Source organism: Tenrec ecaudatus, chromosome 1 (genome assembly GCF_050624435.1).
Source record: "Tenrec ecaudatus isolate mTenEca1 chromosome 1, mTenEca1.hap1, whole genome shotgun sequence".
In the NCBI taxonomy this organism is placed as follows: Eukaryota; Metazoa; Chordata; class Mammalia; order Afrosoricida; family Tenrecidae; genus Tenrec; species Tenrec ecaudatus.
The window spans coordinates 249,176,762-249,191,417 of NC_134530.1; the positions used below are offsets into that span (position 1 = coordinate 249,176,762).

Here is a 14,656-nt window from a genome sequence, read left to right on the forward strand (position 1 = left end):
GCATTATGGAATGCCAGTTTAATAGAACAAAGTATTCTTGCATTGAGGGAGTACTTGAGTGGAGGCCCAATGTCTATCTGCTACCTTAATACTAAATCTATACATATATGCATATATACCTATTTCTACATTCTCACATATATTTACATATGCCCATGCCTTTATTTAGACCTCCATAAATGCCTTTACCTCCTAGTTCTTTCCTCTATTTCCTATGACTTTCCTCTTGTCCCACTATCATGTTCAGTCTTCATTAGGGTTTCAGGCCTCCTACACCCTCCTCACCACCGATTTGGATCACTTGTTGTTCCCCTGTCCCTGGGTTTGTTAACACCTCTACCTATCCCCCACCTCCCTCCTCTCCCAAGTCCCCCCAGAATTGTCGGTCCCGTTGTTTTCTCCTCCAGATTGTTCACCAGCCTATCTTATTTAGACAGACCTGTGGAGATAATTACATGCACAAAAACAAGACAGAGCAAAACCAAGCAATAACATAAAACTAAACAACAAGCCAATGACCAAAAAAAAAACACAAAACAAATCACAACAAGAAAGAAAAGCTTGTAGTTAGTTCTAGGACTGTTTGTTGTCCTTTAGGCATGTTTTCCAGTCGAGTCTGATGGGGTGCCAAGCCCTGGCCCCAAAGTCTATTTTTGGTATTCCCTGGGGACTTCAATGCTCTGTTCCCCTTGCTGTTCTGTTGCACACCCTTAGTGTTTTGCTTCGGAGTGGCGGGATCAGATTGAGCGAATTCCCACACTGTGTCTCCAGTGTTGTCCTCTGTAGGGATATGGGTCAGTGAGTGATGTCATGTCTCATAGTGGGGCCAGCCATGTGGTCTTCTGTGTGGATTGGCTGCTCTGAGCGGGAATCTCTTCCTCAAGGCTTGGTGGGCCAGGATGTGCTCTACTCTCTCTTCCTCCCCCTTCATTTGCTCCTGTGTGCTCTGATCAGATATGTCCCCCTCCCAGAGCTGCAGATTCAGTGCTGTCCTCTGAAATAAATTCTTCTGGGGGGAGGGGCAGGTTTCAGGTAGTTGGGATTGAGGCCGGCCCCTCAGACCTCTCCACTGGTTCTCGTGAATATTACTATTATTCCTCTTATAGCCTTGTCTATTGTTGTAATTTGAGCTACAGGGATATACTCAGTACTAGACTTAAAGGGTGACCAAGGGCCATGGCCTCAGGGGTTCCATCAGATTTTATTCAGTTAATAAACCTACTCTTTCATGATTTTGAGTTTGTTCCAATTTTTAATCTACTATATCTAGGACCTTTTAATGTGATCCTTTTTAGAGCAGTTGTAGTGGTAGATTTGTACCACCTAGTTTTGGTTTCAAGAGTCTTGGAAGCTGATATTTGCATGATCACCAGTATAGTGAAATAATGGTTCCCAGGTATCTTAGATTTTCATCACTCTTCTTTCCTCTACACAGGGAAAACCAACCTTAAATGACCAAGCTCGAGCTTTTAAGACCCAGTCACTAATAAACTTAAGAAGGATCTAGAACATGTCTTTCAATTGACCTTGTGTCTCCTGAGACCATGGTCATAAGCCTCCAGGACCAGCAACTCATTCCCTCAATGATACCTTTGTTTGATATCAGGTCCTTGATTGAGAAAATGCTCAATTACGACCCACCCTATTAGAAAATCTTGTTTGATAACACTTTTAGAAAATACTGAAACTAGGAACAGATTATAACAGAATTAGAAGTTTGAAAGGAGAAATAATTATTCTTGCAATTAGTATTTCCTTTTCCAATTTTCATTCCTTTGATTTTTACATGTCCACTTTAAAAAAAATGATGTCAGAAATAAAGGAGAAATGATTTCTTGCTATAAATTTTCCTCTTCTGGAACCTACAGATTGAGAAAAAATATCTAGAATCTGTAAGAAAACTTCAACACTTAAACAAGAAAAGAGATGAATTACTTCCATTTAAAAGTGGGCAGAGGGGATTTTGCGAAGAAAGATGGCGGCCGCCTGGGGGTTATCCCTGGCAGCCACTGCCCTGAGAGAGGTCACTTGCTGGCCAAGGTACAGGCTCCCCGGGGCCTTCCCCTGGCCTCAGGTGCGTCGGGAAACGTCATTCTCCAGCCCCCAGGCCAATGAGTGGCACATCTATCTCACCGACAGCTGTGTCCAGAGGCTTTTGGAAATCACCGAAGGGCCAGAATTCCTCAGACTGCAGGTGGAAGGAGGAGGATGTTCCGGATTCCAATACAAATTTTCACTGGATACAGTTGTCAACCTGGACGATAGGGTGTTTGAACAGGGTGGGGCAAGAGTGGTAGTTGACTCTGATAGGCTGGCCTTCGTCAAAGGGGCCCAGGTGGACTTCGGCCAAGAACTTATCTGAAGCTCCTTTCAAGTGGTGAACAATCCCCATGCACAGCAAGGCTGCTCCTGTGGGTCCTCGTTCTCCATCAAAGTCTGAGGTGAGGAGGAGGGACCCGGACACGGCCACCGCTTCCATCACCTGGAGGAACCTGGCATTCGTAGGACCCTTGAGGTCTGTCTCCTAATCATGGTCCTTTCTCAGATAGACTTCCCTCAGCCCACCAGTGCTATGTTCTGTCACTCCAGTTTTCAAAATGTGATGCTTGTACTCTTAATTCCATCCCCAGCCCCCGGCCCCCAGCCCTTCATTTCTAAGTTCCTGTCTCCAGAGCTGTTTCTTCAGATTGAATCACTGGAGGAAACCCAGTATAATCTACAGAGCCTCCCAGGCTCCAAAATTTGGAGTTACTGTTCTGGCCTTCAGAGCTGCTTGTACATATGTGGACTGCTATGTATTATATAAAAGCTATCTTTAGAAAGGAAAAAAATAAAAGTGGACAGAGGACACAATGAGACAGTTCACCCAAAATGGCATTCAAGCAACCAACAAACACAAAAGAAATGCTCCCAATCACTAGCCATCCAAGTGATGCAAATCAAAACAATGAGAGAACACCTCACCTCAGAACTGACAGCAAAGTTTTAAAAAGCAGAAAAGAACAAATGCTGGAGAAGGTGAGGAGAGATTGAAGCATTCATACACTGCTAGTGGGATTGTAAAACAGAACAACCACTGTGGGTAGGGGCATGGCACTTCTTCAAACAAATGGGAACAAAAATATCATATGACCTAGCAATCCCACTATTTGGTATAAAGACTACAGAAATAAGGAGTAAAACCAGATATATGCTCACCCATGTTCATCGCAGCACTACTCATAACAACAAGCAGATGTAAACAACCTAAATGCCACTGAGAGCAGAATGGATAAACTTTGGTACATACCCACAATGGAAGACTAGACATCACTGAAGCAGAATGATGTAAGTAAGTGAGTCACGTCTCATGACATGGATGGATTTAAAGGACATTATGTTGAGTGAAATTAGTCCATCACAAAAAGATAACTATTACATGAGATTACTGTTATATGGGGGAAAAAAAGAAAGGGTTTCCATACCAAAAGAAACTAACTTTAATGGTTACCAGGAGTGGGAAGGAGAAAGAGGGAAAGAAGGTAATAAGCTGGAGGGTAGACAAGTGTTAACTTTTAGGTGAAAGGGTAATATATCCTTTGGGAAATAAGAAAAAGGGAGCAGGGGGCAGGCAAAAATAATACTCAAGCCTCGATGGGCACACATACACACTTACATTTTTATCTGTTGGATAAAGTAAATTTCTATATATTATCAGTGATAAAGTATTTTTTCTCTACTCATTTCCTGCAAAGTCCAAACTGATTCCATATGGCCAAATCCATTTGCTTCATGTTCACTATCTCCATGTTTAAAAGAAAAGGTTGTATAAACAGGCTTGCAAACTAGCTTCTACTCAGTTTCAAAGTCAATCAATACCTTTCTTAGTAACTATAATAGAAGCTGAGCTGAAGACTGTTTCAAATGAAAGAACTATTATTGAAAATAGAACAACAAACACGCACTTGATGAAGCTGAGCGATGGCTCTTGCTTAAGAGTAACAATCCAGCCACATACCTGAGGAACCATCGCCACTCTCTGATTTCTTTTAGGTGACCTTGTACTTATTTGCCTGTCATCTTCATCAGAAAAGAGTCGACTTCGTTTCGAATTTCTGAAAGGCTATGGTAGAAATTTTGCTTTCAATAGTTTTACTGGGACATAATCCAAATATTATACAATTCAATAGTTCCATCATATCAAGAAGTGTTGTACCACAATCAATTTTAGAATTTTTTCCTTGTACTCCTTGTTATTAGCTTATGGCCCCAATTTTTTTCATTAATGAAAAAGCTGAACATATTCCTTTATTGTAGAACATATGCCTATATTTGAAAAGTATAGCTAACTCTAGACCAGTGGTTCTCAACCTTTGGGTCGCCACCCCTTTGGGGGGTCAAATGACCCTTTCACAGGGGCCACCTGATTCATAACAGTACCAAAATTACAGTTATGAAGTAGCAACAAAAATAATGTTATGGATTGATGTATGTATATGTATGAACTGTGATAAGAATTGTATGAGCCCCAATAAATTGTTTAAATAAATAAATAAATAGATAATGTGATGGTTGGGGGTCAGCACAACCTGAGGAACTGTATGAAAGGGTCCCGGCATGAGGAAGGTTGAGAGCCCCTGCTCTAGACTATCAGCTATATGGAAAGACAAAAGGGGGCACACAAAGCACACAATATCAATTACATTAGATTTAGAAAGCACTAAGATAGCTATTTGTGTAATCTATTTATTAATGAAATACTTAGGTGAGGACTGAATTAAAATCCTATTCTCCATAGTGCACTGGTACCCCTGAATGGTGAAGATAAAGATGAAATTTGGGAAATTCTAACTCATTATGTTGGCATATAGGTTAATAACAGTTGATTATAGCACATGATGTATCTGAATAGGGCTAGGCTAGTGGTAAAATACCAGATTATTCTCGAACAGTACCCAAAAAAGACTCGCTGTCACCCCAAGATATATATTATACTAGTTATGCTGCCAAAAGTATTCACTGAGCTTCCATTTGTGGACATAAATGTAAGAAACCTATAAAGGACACCCATTAAGTACCTGTAGAACATTTAAAAATAAAAAGAACAATCACATTATGAACTTAAAAGTCTTATAACATGAAAAATCCACAGTGTATCCTAGATTCAGTGTATCCTAGAGGGTTTGTTATTTATAATTTATTTAATCATTTTATTGGGGGTTCTTACAGCTCTTATAGCATGCCATACATCAATTGTATCAAACATATTTATACATATGTTGCCATCATTCCCGAAACATTTTCTACTTGAGCCCTTGGGACAAGCTTCTCTTTTTACCCCTCCTCCCTCACCCTCATGAATCCTTCATCAATTATATATCATCATTATTTCGTATTTTACACTGTCCCTTGTCTCCCGTCACCCACTTTTGTTATTTGTCCCCTTTGGGGTAGGGGTGGGGTTATATATCCAATCTTGTGATGGGTTCCCCTTTCTCCCCCTTCCCCCTCCATGACCATCCCCCTGCCCTACTGATATCACTATTCCCACTTTAGTTCCTGAGGGATTTATCTTTCCTGAATGCCATGTGTTGAGCTCTTATCTGTACCAATGTATGTTCTCCTGTAACGTAGAACTGGGTCATAGTAGTGGGGAGGAGGAAGAATTCAGGAACTAGAGAAATGATGTGTGTTTCATCAGTGCTATACTACACCTTGGTTGAATCATCCCTTCTTTATAACCGTTCTGTGGTGGGGGATGTCCAACTGTCTACAGATGGGCTTTGGGTCTCCACTCCAACCCCCTCATTTGCATCAATATCGTTGCTTGTCTTGGATCTCTTGATACCTGATCCCTTAAATACCTCATGATCACACAGGCTGGTGTGCTTCTTCCATGTGGGTTTATTTGCTTCCCTCCTAGATAGTTGATTGTTTAATCTCAAGCCTTCTTCTTCTTTTTCTCTTTTTAATCATCATTTTATTGGGGGATCTTACAACTCTTATCACAATCCATAGAAACATCCATGTGTCAATCACAATTGTACTCATGTTGCCATCATTTTCAAAACATTTTCTTTCTACTTGAGCCCTTAGTATCAGCTCATTTTTCTCCCTATCTCCACCCTCCCCCTCCCTCCCTCCCTCCCTCGTGAACACTTGATTTGTAAAAAAATTTTTCATGTCTTACATCGTCCACTGTCTCCCTTTACCCACTTTTCTGTTGTTCGCCCCCCACCTATGTGTGTTAATATGTCGATCATTGGGATTGGATCCTCCTGGTTATCGCTACTCTCGTTATTGGTCCTGAGGGGTTTATCTGTCCTGGATTCCCTGTTTCGAGCTCTTATCTGTACCCATGTGCATGTTCTGGTCTAGTCAGATTTATAAGGTAGAATTGGAGTTATAATAGTGGGGGGGGGAACATTAAAGACCTAAAGTTGTATGCTTCTTTTTAAAAAAATTACAGTATATACTCGAATATAAGCCGACCCGAGTATAAGCCGAGGTACCTAATTATTACCTGGGAAACCAGAAAAACTGATTGACTCGAGTATAAGCTTAGGGTGGAAAATGCAGAAGCTATTGGTGAGTTTCAATAAGCAAATGAAAATAAAATTACTAAAAATTGAGACATCAGTGGGGTAATGTATTTAAATATTTATTTTAAATAAAAAACATAAATAAAAGAACAAGTCATTTAACATTAGTAAACCAGCACAGTAAGTAGAAAATAGGTTCCACAAAAACAATAAAGTATCAACAATGATACCTTAAGAATACTATTCCCTGAGCTCAGTCAGCAACCAAGCTAAAATGTAGAGTTAAAATCCTTCAAAACTGGATTCCTCATCATCATCCGTATCCCAACGCAGAGCTTCAGCTGGTGTGGGGTCATCATAGACGCTGTCCTCACTGAGATCGCCGTCATCACCATCACTGCTGTCATTTTCATACAAAGCGCAGTCTTCACTGCCATCCATAGCATTACTAATACTACATTTCTGGAAGGCACGTCACACCATGTCTTCTGGAATGTCTTCCCACGCATCTCGAACCCACTTTGCTATTAACTCTATGTCAGGTTTCATGAGATTTCCTGCTTTTGTTAGTCAGGCTTGACCAGATGACATCCATGCATGCCACTGACCCATGTATAAACCAAACCCGTTTTTCTGCACGTTTTTGTGCTTAAAATCGTGGCTTATACACGAGTATATACGGTAAACACTTTTATTGAGCGCTCTTACATCTCCCATCACAATCCATACACTAATCCAGTGTGTCAAGCACATCCATTGTCAAGCACATATCTTGTCATCATTTTCAAAGCAGTTTCTACTTGAGCCCTTGATTTCAACTCATTTCCCTCCCCCTCTCTCATGAGCCCTTGATAAGTTAGATTATAATTTTCATATTTACATCACCCTCTGTCACCCTTCAGCCTCTTTTCTGTTGTTCGTCCCCCTGGGAGGGGGTTATATGTTGATCCTTATGGTCGCTTCCCCTTTTCTCTTCCAGCCTTCCCTTTATCCTCCTGGTATCTCTAGTCTCATTGTTGGCCCTGAGGGGTTTATCTATCCTGGATGTGTAAGGTAGAATTGAGGTTATACTAGTGAGGGAAGGAATATTAAAGAACTAGAGGAAAGTTGTTTGTTTCACCCTACCCTGACTGGCTCGTCTCTTCCTTGTGACCCTTCGGTGGGGGGACATCCAATTGTCTACAGATGGGCTTTGGGTCTCCACTCTGCACTAGCCCTTATTCACACTGATATGATTTTTTGTCTGGGTCTTTGATGCCTGATACCTGATCCTATCTATCAACACCTTATGATCACACAGGATGGTGTGCTTTAGTGCTTCTCAACCAGATTGCTGTTTATCTTCAAACCTTTAAGATCCCAGATGTTCTATCTTTTGGGAACCATCATCAACTTTCTTCACCACATTTACTATGCACCCATTTTGTCTTCAGCGATCGTGTCGGGAAGCTGAGCATCCCATAATGCTAGGTTATTAGAACAAAATATTCTTGCATTGAGGGAGTACTTGAGTAGAGGCCCAATGTCCACCTGCTACCTTAATACTTAACATATAATTATACATACACAGATCTATTTCTCTATTATAAATATATTTACATATATACAGATCTGTATTTAAACCTCTATAAATGTCCTTTGCCTCCTGGTTCTTTCCTCTTGTCCCACTATCATGTTCGACCTTCATTTGGGTTTCAGTAATTCCTCTGTTACATTGCACTTGATCAACCCCCACCAGGCATCCTACATGCTCCTCACCATCAATTTTAGATCACTTGTTGTTCTCTTGTCCCTGCGTTTGTTGACAACAGCCTTTCTTTACCCCACCTCCCCCTCTCCCATGTCCCCCGGAACTTCCAGTCCTTTTGTTTTCTCCTCCCAATTGTTTACCCCACCTACCTTATCTAAATAGACATGCAAAACAATAAGCACATAAACAAAACAAAGCAAAATAAAACAACAACAAAAAAGAAAAACCTATAAATTGTTCCAGGTCTGTTTGTTCATCTCTATGAATGTTTCCCAGTTGAGTCGAATGGGGTGCCATACCCTGGCCCCAAAGTCTATTTTTGGTATTCCTCAGGGACTTCATTGTTTTGCTCCGCTTGCTGCTCTGCTGCACGCCTTTACTGTTTCGTCCAGGTGTGGTGGGGTCAAATCAGGCACAATTCCTGCACTGTGTCTCCAGTGTTGTCCCCGGTAGGGCTACGGGTCAATGAGAGACATTGAGTCTCGTGGTGGGTCCGGCCCTATGGTCCTCTCTGTGCATTGGCTGTTCAGAGTAGGAATATCGTCCTTGGGGCTTGGTGGGCCAGGATGTGTCCTACTCTCTCTCCTTCCCTCTTCGTTTGCTTCTGTGTAACCTCAAGACTTCAGACCCCAGATGCCATATCTTTTGACAGCCAGGCACCATCTGCTCTCTTCACCACATTTGCTTATGCACACATTTTGTCTTCAGCAATTATGTAGGGAAGGTGATTATCAAAGAGTGCCAGGTTATAAAACAAAATGTTCTTGTGTTAAGGGAGGCCTTGAGTAGAGGTCCAAAGTCCATCTGCTATTAATACTCAACATATGAAGATATGTATATTGGCCTCTATCCCTTTCATTATATATTAGTATAGTTACATATATACATGCCTACAGCTAGACCTCTATAAATAGCTTTTGCCTCCAATTTCTTTATTCCATTTCCTTTCACCTTCCTATCCTACTATCATGCTCAGCCTCCATTTGGCTCTCAGTAATTCCTCTTGGATACACTGCACTTAATTGAACCACACCAGGCATTATACACCCTTCTCACCATCAATTTTAGATATCTTATTGTTCCCTTATCCTTGAGTTTGTTGCCTTCTCCACTCCCCCTTTCCACCCCCTCCTCTCCCATCTCCCCCTGGAACCACTCACTGGTCCCGTTGTTTTCTCCTGGAGATTGTTTGTCCTGCCTATCTTATATAGATAGACATAGGGAAAAAGAAAAACGAACAAGAAAAAAAACAAAACAATAAATAGTCCCAGGTCTGCCTGCTGGTCCTTATGTATGTTTTCTGATCAAGTCTGATGAAATGCCAAGCACTTTCCCTCAAGTCAGAAGTCTATTTTCAGGATTCCTTGGGGACTTGGTTACTTTGCTCCCCTTGCTGCCCTGTTGCACTCTCCTTGTGTTTCACCCCACTGTGCATGGGGCAGCCTGGGAACAATTTCCCCGGTGTTTCCAGTGCTGTCCCTCATAGCGCTATGGGTCAGTGAGGGACTGTGTCTCGTGGTGGGGTCAGCCCTATGGTCCTCTCTGTGCACTTGACTGCTCTGAGCAGGAATGTTGTCCCCGGGGCTTGGTGGCCATGATGAAGTCCCCTTTCTCCCCCCCCCCCCCACCCCAACCTTTGTTCACTCCCATGTGGTCTACACAGATGCGCCTCTCTGCCCAGGCTATATCTTCAATACTGTCCTTTATATTGCCTTCTTCTGGGGAAGAGGTCAACAGAACTCGGCTTGGGCCCAGCCCCAGCATCCTCTGTTAATTCAGTGCTCCATGCCGGTGTCTTCTTGTTTGTTAATGCAGCAAAACAATGCAAATGATACACCAATTAAATACACATTCTTTCTCAAATCTTTTCTCCACCACCTAAGACAGAATTTTATGCCTATGTGAAAGGAGGATAAATGCAAATAGCTTCGGATGAACCTAATGCTTACATCTGGGGAGAATCCAACTGGTGAAAATAGAGGTATGGACCCTTAGAATCAAGCCAACTCAGGGTCTCAATACTCCAGTCCTTTTATCCATTCCATTCCCCTGACCACACAGGCAGAGAGGAAGAAGGCAGTGATGACAGGGGTGCTGATAAGCGTGGGGAAAGTGCTACATATCCACAGTGCTCACATGCCCAGGCCATTCCATCTACCCGAGCGCCAAGCTTTCTTCGTGAATGACCTTCATATCCTCTGGCTCAGTATTATCACATCAGCCCGGGAGGAGGAAAGGCCTCAAAATCAGTCGTCATGCCAACTGTATAATCATCACCTCTACTTCGTATCCCTAAACATATTTAAAACTGACTTACATAAAAGTTTAATAGTTTACTACTTATTTATATAAAATTTTTTGCAGGACCCAAAGCCATGTAAAAATTTTAACACATAAATGAAACCCAATTATATGAAGTCCTTGATAAGTGAAATTGTTTGGTTTTTTAATTCAAAGAAATCTTCAGAGTTGTATGCAACTCTAGTCATATGCAAACTAGGAAATGTTTAGCTTGCCTAATGATGACCAGATTATCAATGACTATAGATTACTTACCTAAATATGACCAAATACTGCTAATATTTAAGAAGTCAAATGCTTTCAACTTAGGAACAACCGTGGAAAATTATCACTAAGCTATTAAAACTAGCGTATGACAACAATAGAGACAAATAAGCTACCATTATTCTAAAAGGTGAGGAAAAAGTCATTCCTTACCATATCCACAGAACTTGTGTTCCTGCCTTTCCAAACTGGCGTTTTCTGTAAAGAATTGTACTTTTCATTCCATGTGTTAGATAAGCTTCCCTCTGTAATCAACAATCATTGTTAGTAATGTTTTATACACTTTAATAACAGCAATAGGTTCGAAAGAGTTGCCAATTTGAAAAAATATACTAACTGTACTTTTAGTTTAATACAAACAAAACCTCTCTTCTGGATCTATTTATTTGTCAAGCTGTCTCATCTGGTAAGGCAATGCATTATAAAAGTATGAAATGTTTAGACTAAAATATAGGTGGCTTTTCTTTTTGGTTTTCAGAAGTTCTTCCTTTCTAGTTTGCTAACAACTATTTCATAAATCATCAGTATAACTCTGACTGCAATAAAGGCAATGAAACAGATTCTTCTAAGCTTAAATTTAAAGCATATTTTAAAATTTTATTTTTGTTAAATATGTAACATCCTGGATAATGAAACTGAAATTAATATAGGGTTTATTTCATGAATTCAAACTAGTTGTATGCAAACTAGAAAATGTTTATAGGCGGGTCATAAAAATAAGGGAGAGTTTAATTTTTAAAGGTGTGTTTACTTATAGAGAGGTACACAGGAAACCTGGGATGAGCATACATGAAAACATTATTTTTATTTTCTTCTATTTGCTCAAGGAGTCCTGATAGCACGTGCTTAACTGCTAAGCATAAGGTGGGTAGTTCAAATGCAAACACTTCACAGGAGAAAAATGGAGCTCTCTGCTTCCATAAATACTACAGAAAAAAAAGACAACAGCCTTGGAAACTTATGGAGCAGTTTTAGGGTTATTTTGAGTAGGAATGGATTCAATGGCAATGCATTTTATTTTTAAAATTCCATTTGCTTATTAGCATCTTCTATTTTTGCTAAGAGGAATTGATATTACTTATAGAATTTCTCCAAAGTTGCATTTATAAAAAAGGAATGTTCAATATCAGGAAAATATATAATACTAGACTACTTTTACAAATGTTTACTTTCTTTTTTTTTTTCTTTTACATTTTATTAGGGACTCATACAACTCTTACCACCATCCATACATATGCATACATCAACTGTATAAAGCACGTCTGTACAGTCTTTGCCCTAATCATTTTTTTCTCTTTTCTTTTTTTACATTTTATTAGGGACTCCAACAACTCTTACCACAATCCATACATATACATACATCAATTGTATAAAGCACATCCAAACATTCCCTGCCCCAATCATTCTCAAGGAAATGTTTACTTTCAAGAAGAAAATAAGAAGACCAATGGGATTGGATTGATCGTAGGATTTCTGGAAGATAATGGCAGTTTTCCTAATTTACAAAACCACGAATCTAAAACACAACATAGAGTTGGCTTTAAAGTCAAAAAGTACTAATGAACTTGTGAGAATGTCTAGCGAGGCTCTAAGGTAACTCATGAGGTAAACAAATTATATTAAGAAAGTGGGCTAATGTACCTACAGAAAAAAGAATACTATCATTTTTTTTTATGCCATGGGTCTTCCATTGTTACTTAGAAAAAAATTTAAAATTAACATTCCAATATACGCAGGGCTATCAAAAATTTCAGGGGAAAATGGACTTAAAAGATATGGGAATCCATGACAGATGAACCCCTCAGGACCAGTGGTGAGAGTGGCAATACAGGGAGGTTGAAGGTATAAAAGGGGGAACTGACTACATATAACCCCCTCCCTAGGAGACAGATAACATAAAGTGGGTGAAGGGAAATGTCGGACAGTGTAAGACATGACAAAATAATAATAATTTATAAATTATCAAGGGTTCATGAGGGAGAGGGGAGTAGGGAGGGAGAGGGGAAATGAGGAGCTGATATTAAGACCTCAAGTAGAAAGCAAATTTTTGAGAATGATGATGGCAACAAATGTACAAATGTGCTTGACACAAGGGATGCATGTACGGATTGTGATAAGAGTTGTATGAGCCCCCAGTAAAATGATTAAAAGAAAAAAGATATGGAATTTTTCCAGGAACTTTTTGAAGCCCCTCATCTATCCCAGCATAGTTGTCTACTAAATGTTTCAAGTCTAAGAGTTGTCTGTAAAGTTTAATTAAAAATTCCAATGGATAATTTAGATTGAAAATAATAATTTAACACCTAAGGATTTATTCTCAAATAATAACATTTGAATTCAAAGTTACTGTCAGTTAACACTGATACTTAAAAGCTTTACTGCATCAAAACTTGTTGGGGAAGGGAGTAGCACTATATTCAAATTAATTTAATAAATGAAAATTGGAGCCTTTTGTCATATCTAAAAATATTTTCATTCTTACCTTTTAAGCTGACAAGGGCTTTTGCTGAAGAGCCTACAATTAAAAAGAAAACAATATTTAAAATTAAAATGTGTCAATTATTTTACAATTAAAGTGAGATAGGGAACTTGGTAAGGGGATAAAAGTTGATTGAGTTCATTTTAGTACTGCTGTTTTGTAGTGATGGAGAGATATGTAGCTAGAAATTACTAGCAGACAAGGTATCAACTAAGTTCACATGGAATAAGTGCACCGCCCTGTCTGAATCAAGGTTTGTAAATAACAAAATCCAAATGCCAAAGAGGGAATAGTATCAGAGATTACATTTGGACACCTGGTTTCCAGAAGACTATGGATGACAGTGGAAGCCCAGAATCTATTTGCAGAGTCTACACATGGATTAAGCCTCCAGTGAACCCTCTTTGACCACTATCAAGGGATGGAAAGAGCCTGATTATCAGACAGAAAGTATTGTAAAGTCGATTATGGCAGATGTAGTTAGGTTTAAATGTACTATCTTATTATTTAATCTTCCCTTTTTAACCATTTTAAAGTTGTTTCAGTTTTTAAAAAAGTGAAGGGAAAATACACATAGCCTACAGTGTGATAATTGTACAATTCTTCTTGATAAGACTGAGCTAGTGACTTGTATTATATGTAGATTAAGTACCAATAAAACTGTTACAAAAATAATAATCCCCCAATACAATAGCACCTCGCCCTGCTAAACGGTCATTACATGATACCCACCTTCCCGACATGATCACTGAAGACAGATGTGTGTGTAAGCAAACGTGGTGAAGAAAGCTGATGGTGCCCGGCTATCAAAAAGATATAGCGTCTGGGGTCTTAAAGGCTCGAAGGCAAACAAGTGGCCATCTAGCTCAGAAGCAACAAAGCCCACAGAGAAGAAGCACACGGCCTAAGTGAACACAAGGTGTTGAATGGACCATGTAGCAGACACCAAGTAACAAAAACAATCATTGTGTGATCACCTTCCTCACATAATCCATGAAGACAAAAGTGTGCATAAGCAAGTGTGAAGAAGGCTGATGGTGCCCGGCTACTGAGAGATGTAGCGTCTGGGGACTTAAAGACTTGAAAGCAAACAAGTGGCCATCTAGCCCAGAAGCAACAAAGCCCACACGGAAGCAGCACACCAACATAGGTGATCGTGAAGGGCAGAGGAGACCAGGTCTCAAACAACAAAGGCGGGGTGGTGGTGAGAATCACATCACCGTGAATGAGGGGGAGTGCGTGATGGGGACCCAATGCCCATCTGTAGACAGCTAGACATCCCTTCCAGAGGGGTAGTGGGGAGGAGATGAGTCACTCAGGGTTCAGTGTAGCAACAATGAA

General features: G+C 40.1%; 1 protein-coding gene and 1 pseudogene across 3 annotated transcripts in view; one reads left to right on the forward strand and one right to left on the reverse strand.

Moving 5' to 3' along the window:
* The window catches only part of LIN9 (lin-9 DREAM MuvB core complex component), a 90,937-nt gene that overhangs the window by 64,624 nt on the left and 11,657 nt on the right, over positions 1 to 14,656 (reverse strand). For 2 of the 3 annotated variants that reach the window (XM_075531035.1, XM_075531026.1), the window contains exons 2-4: positions 13,319 to 13,351; positions 10,990 to 11,081; positions 3,998 to 4,102 (exon numbers count right to left, since the gene is read on the reverse strand). In XM_075531035.1, coding sequence (XP_075387150.1) covers positions 3,998 to 4,102; positions 10,990 to 11,081; positions 13,319 to 13,351 — 230 coding nt within the window. The remainder of the gene's footprint in view (positions 1 to 3,997; positions 4,103 to 10,989; positions 11,082 to 13,318; positions 13,352 to 14,656) is intronic. The other variant, XM_075531044.1, reaches the window with a different exon arrangement.
* LOC142437419 (iron-sulfur cluster assembly 2 homolog, mitochondrial pseudogene) lies at positions 1,976 to 2,362 on the forward strand (annotated as a pseudogene).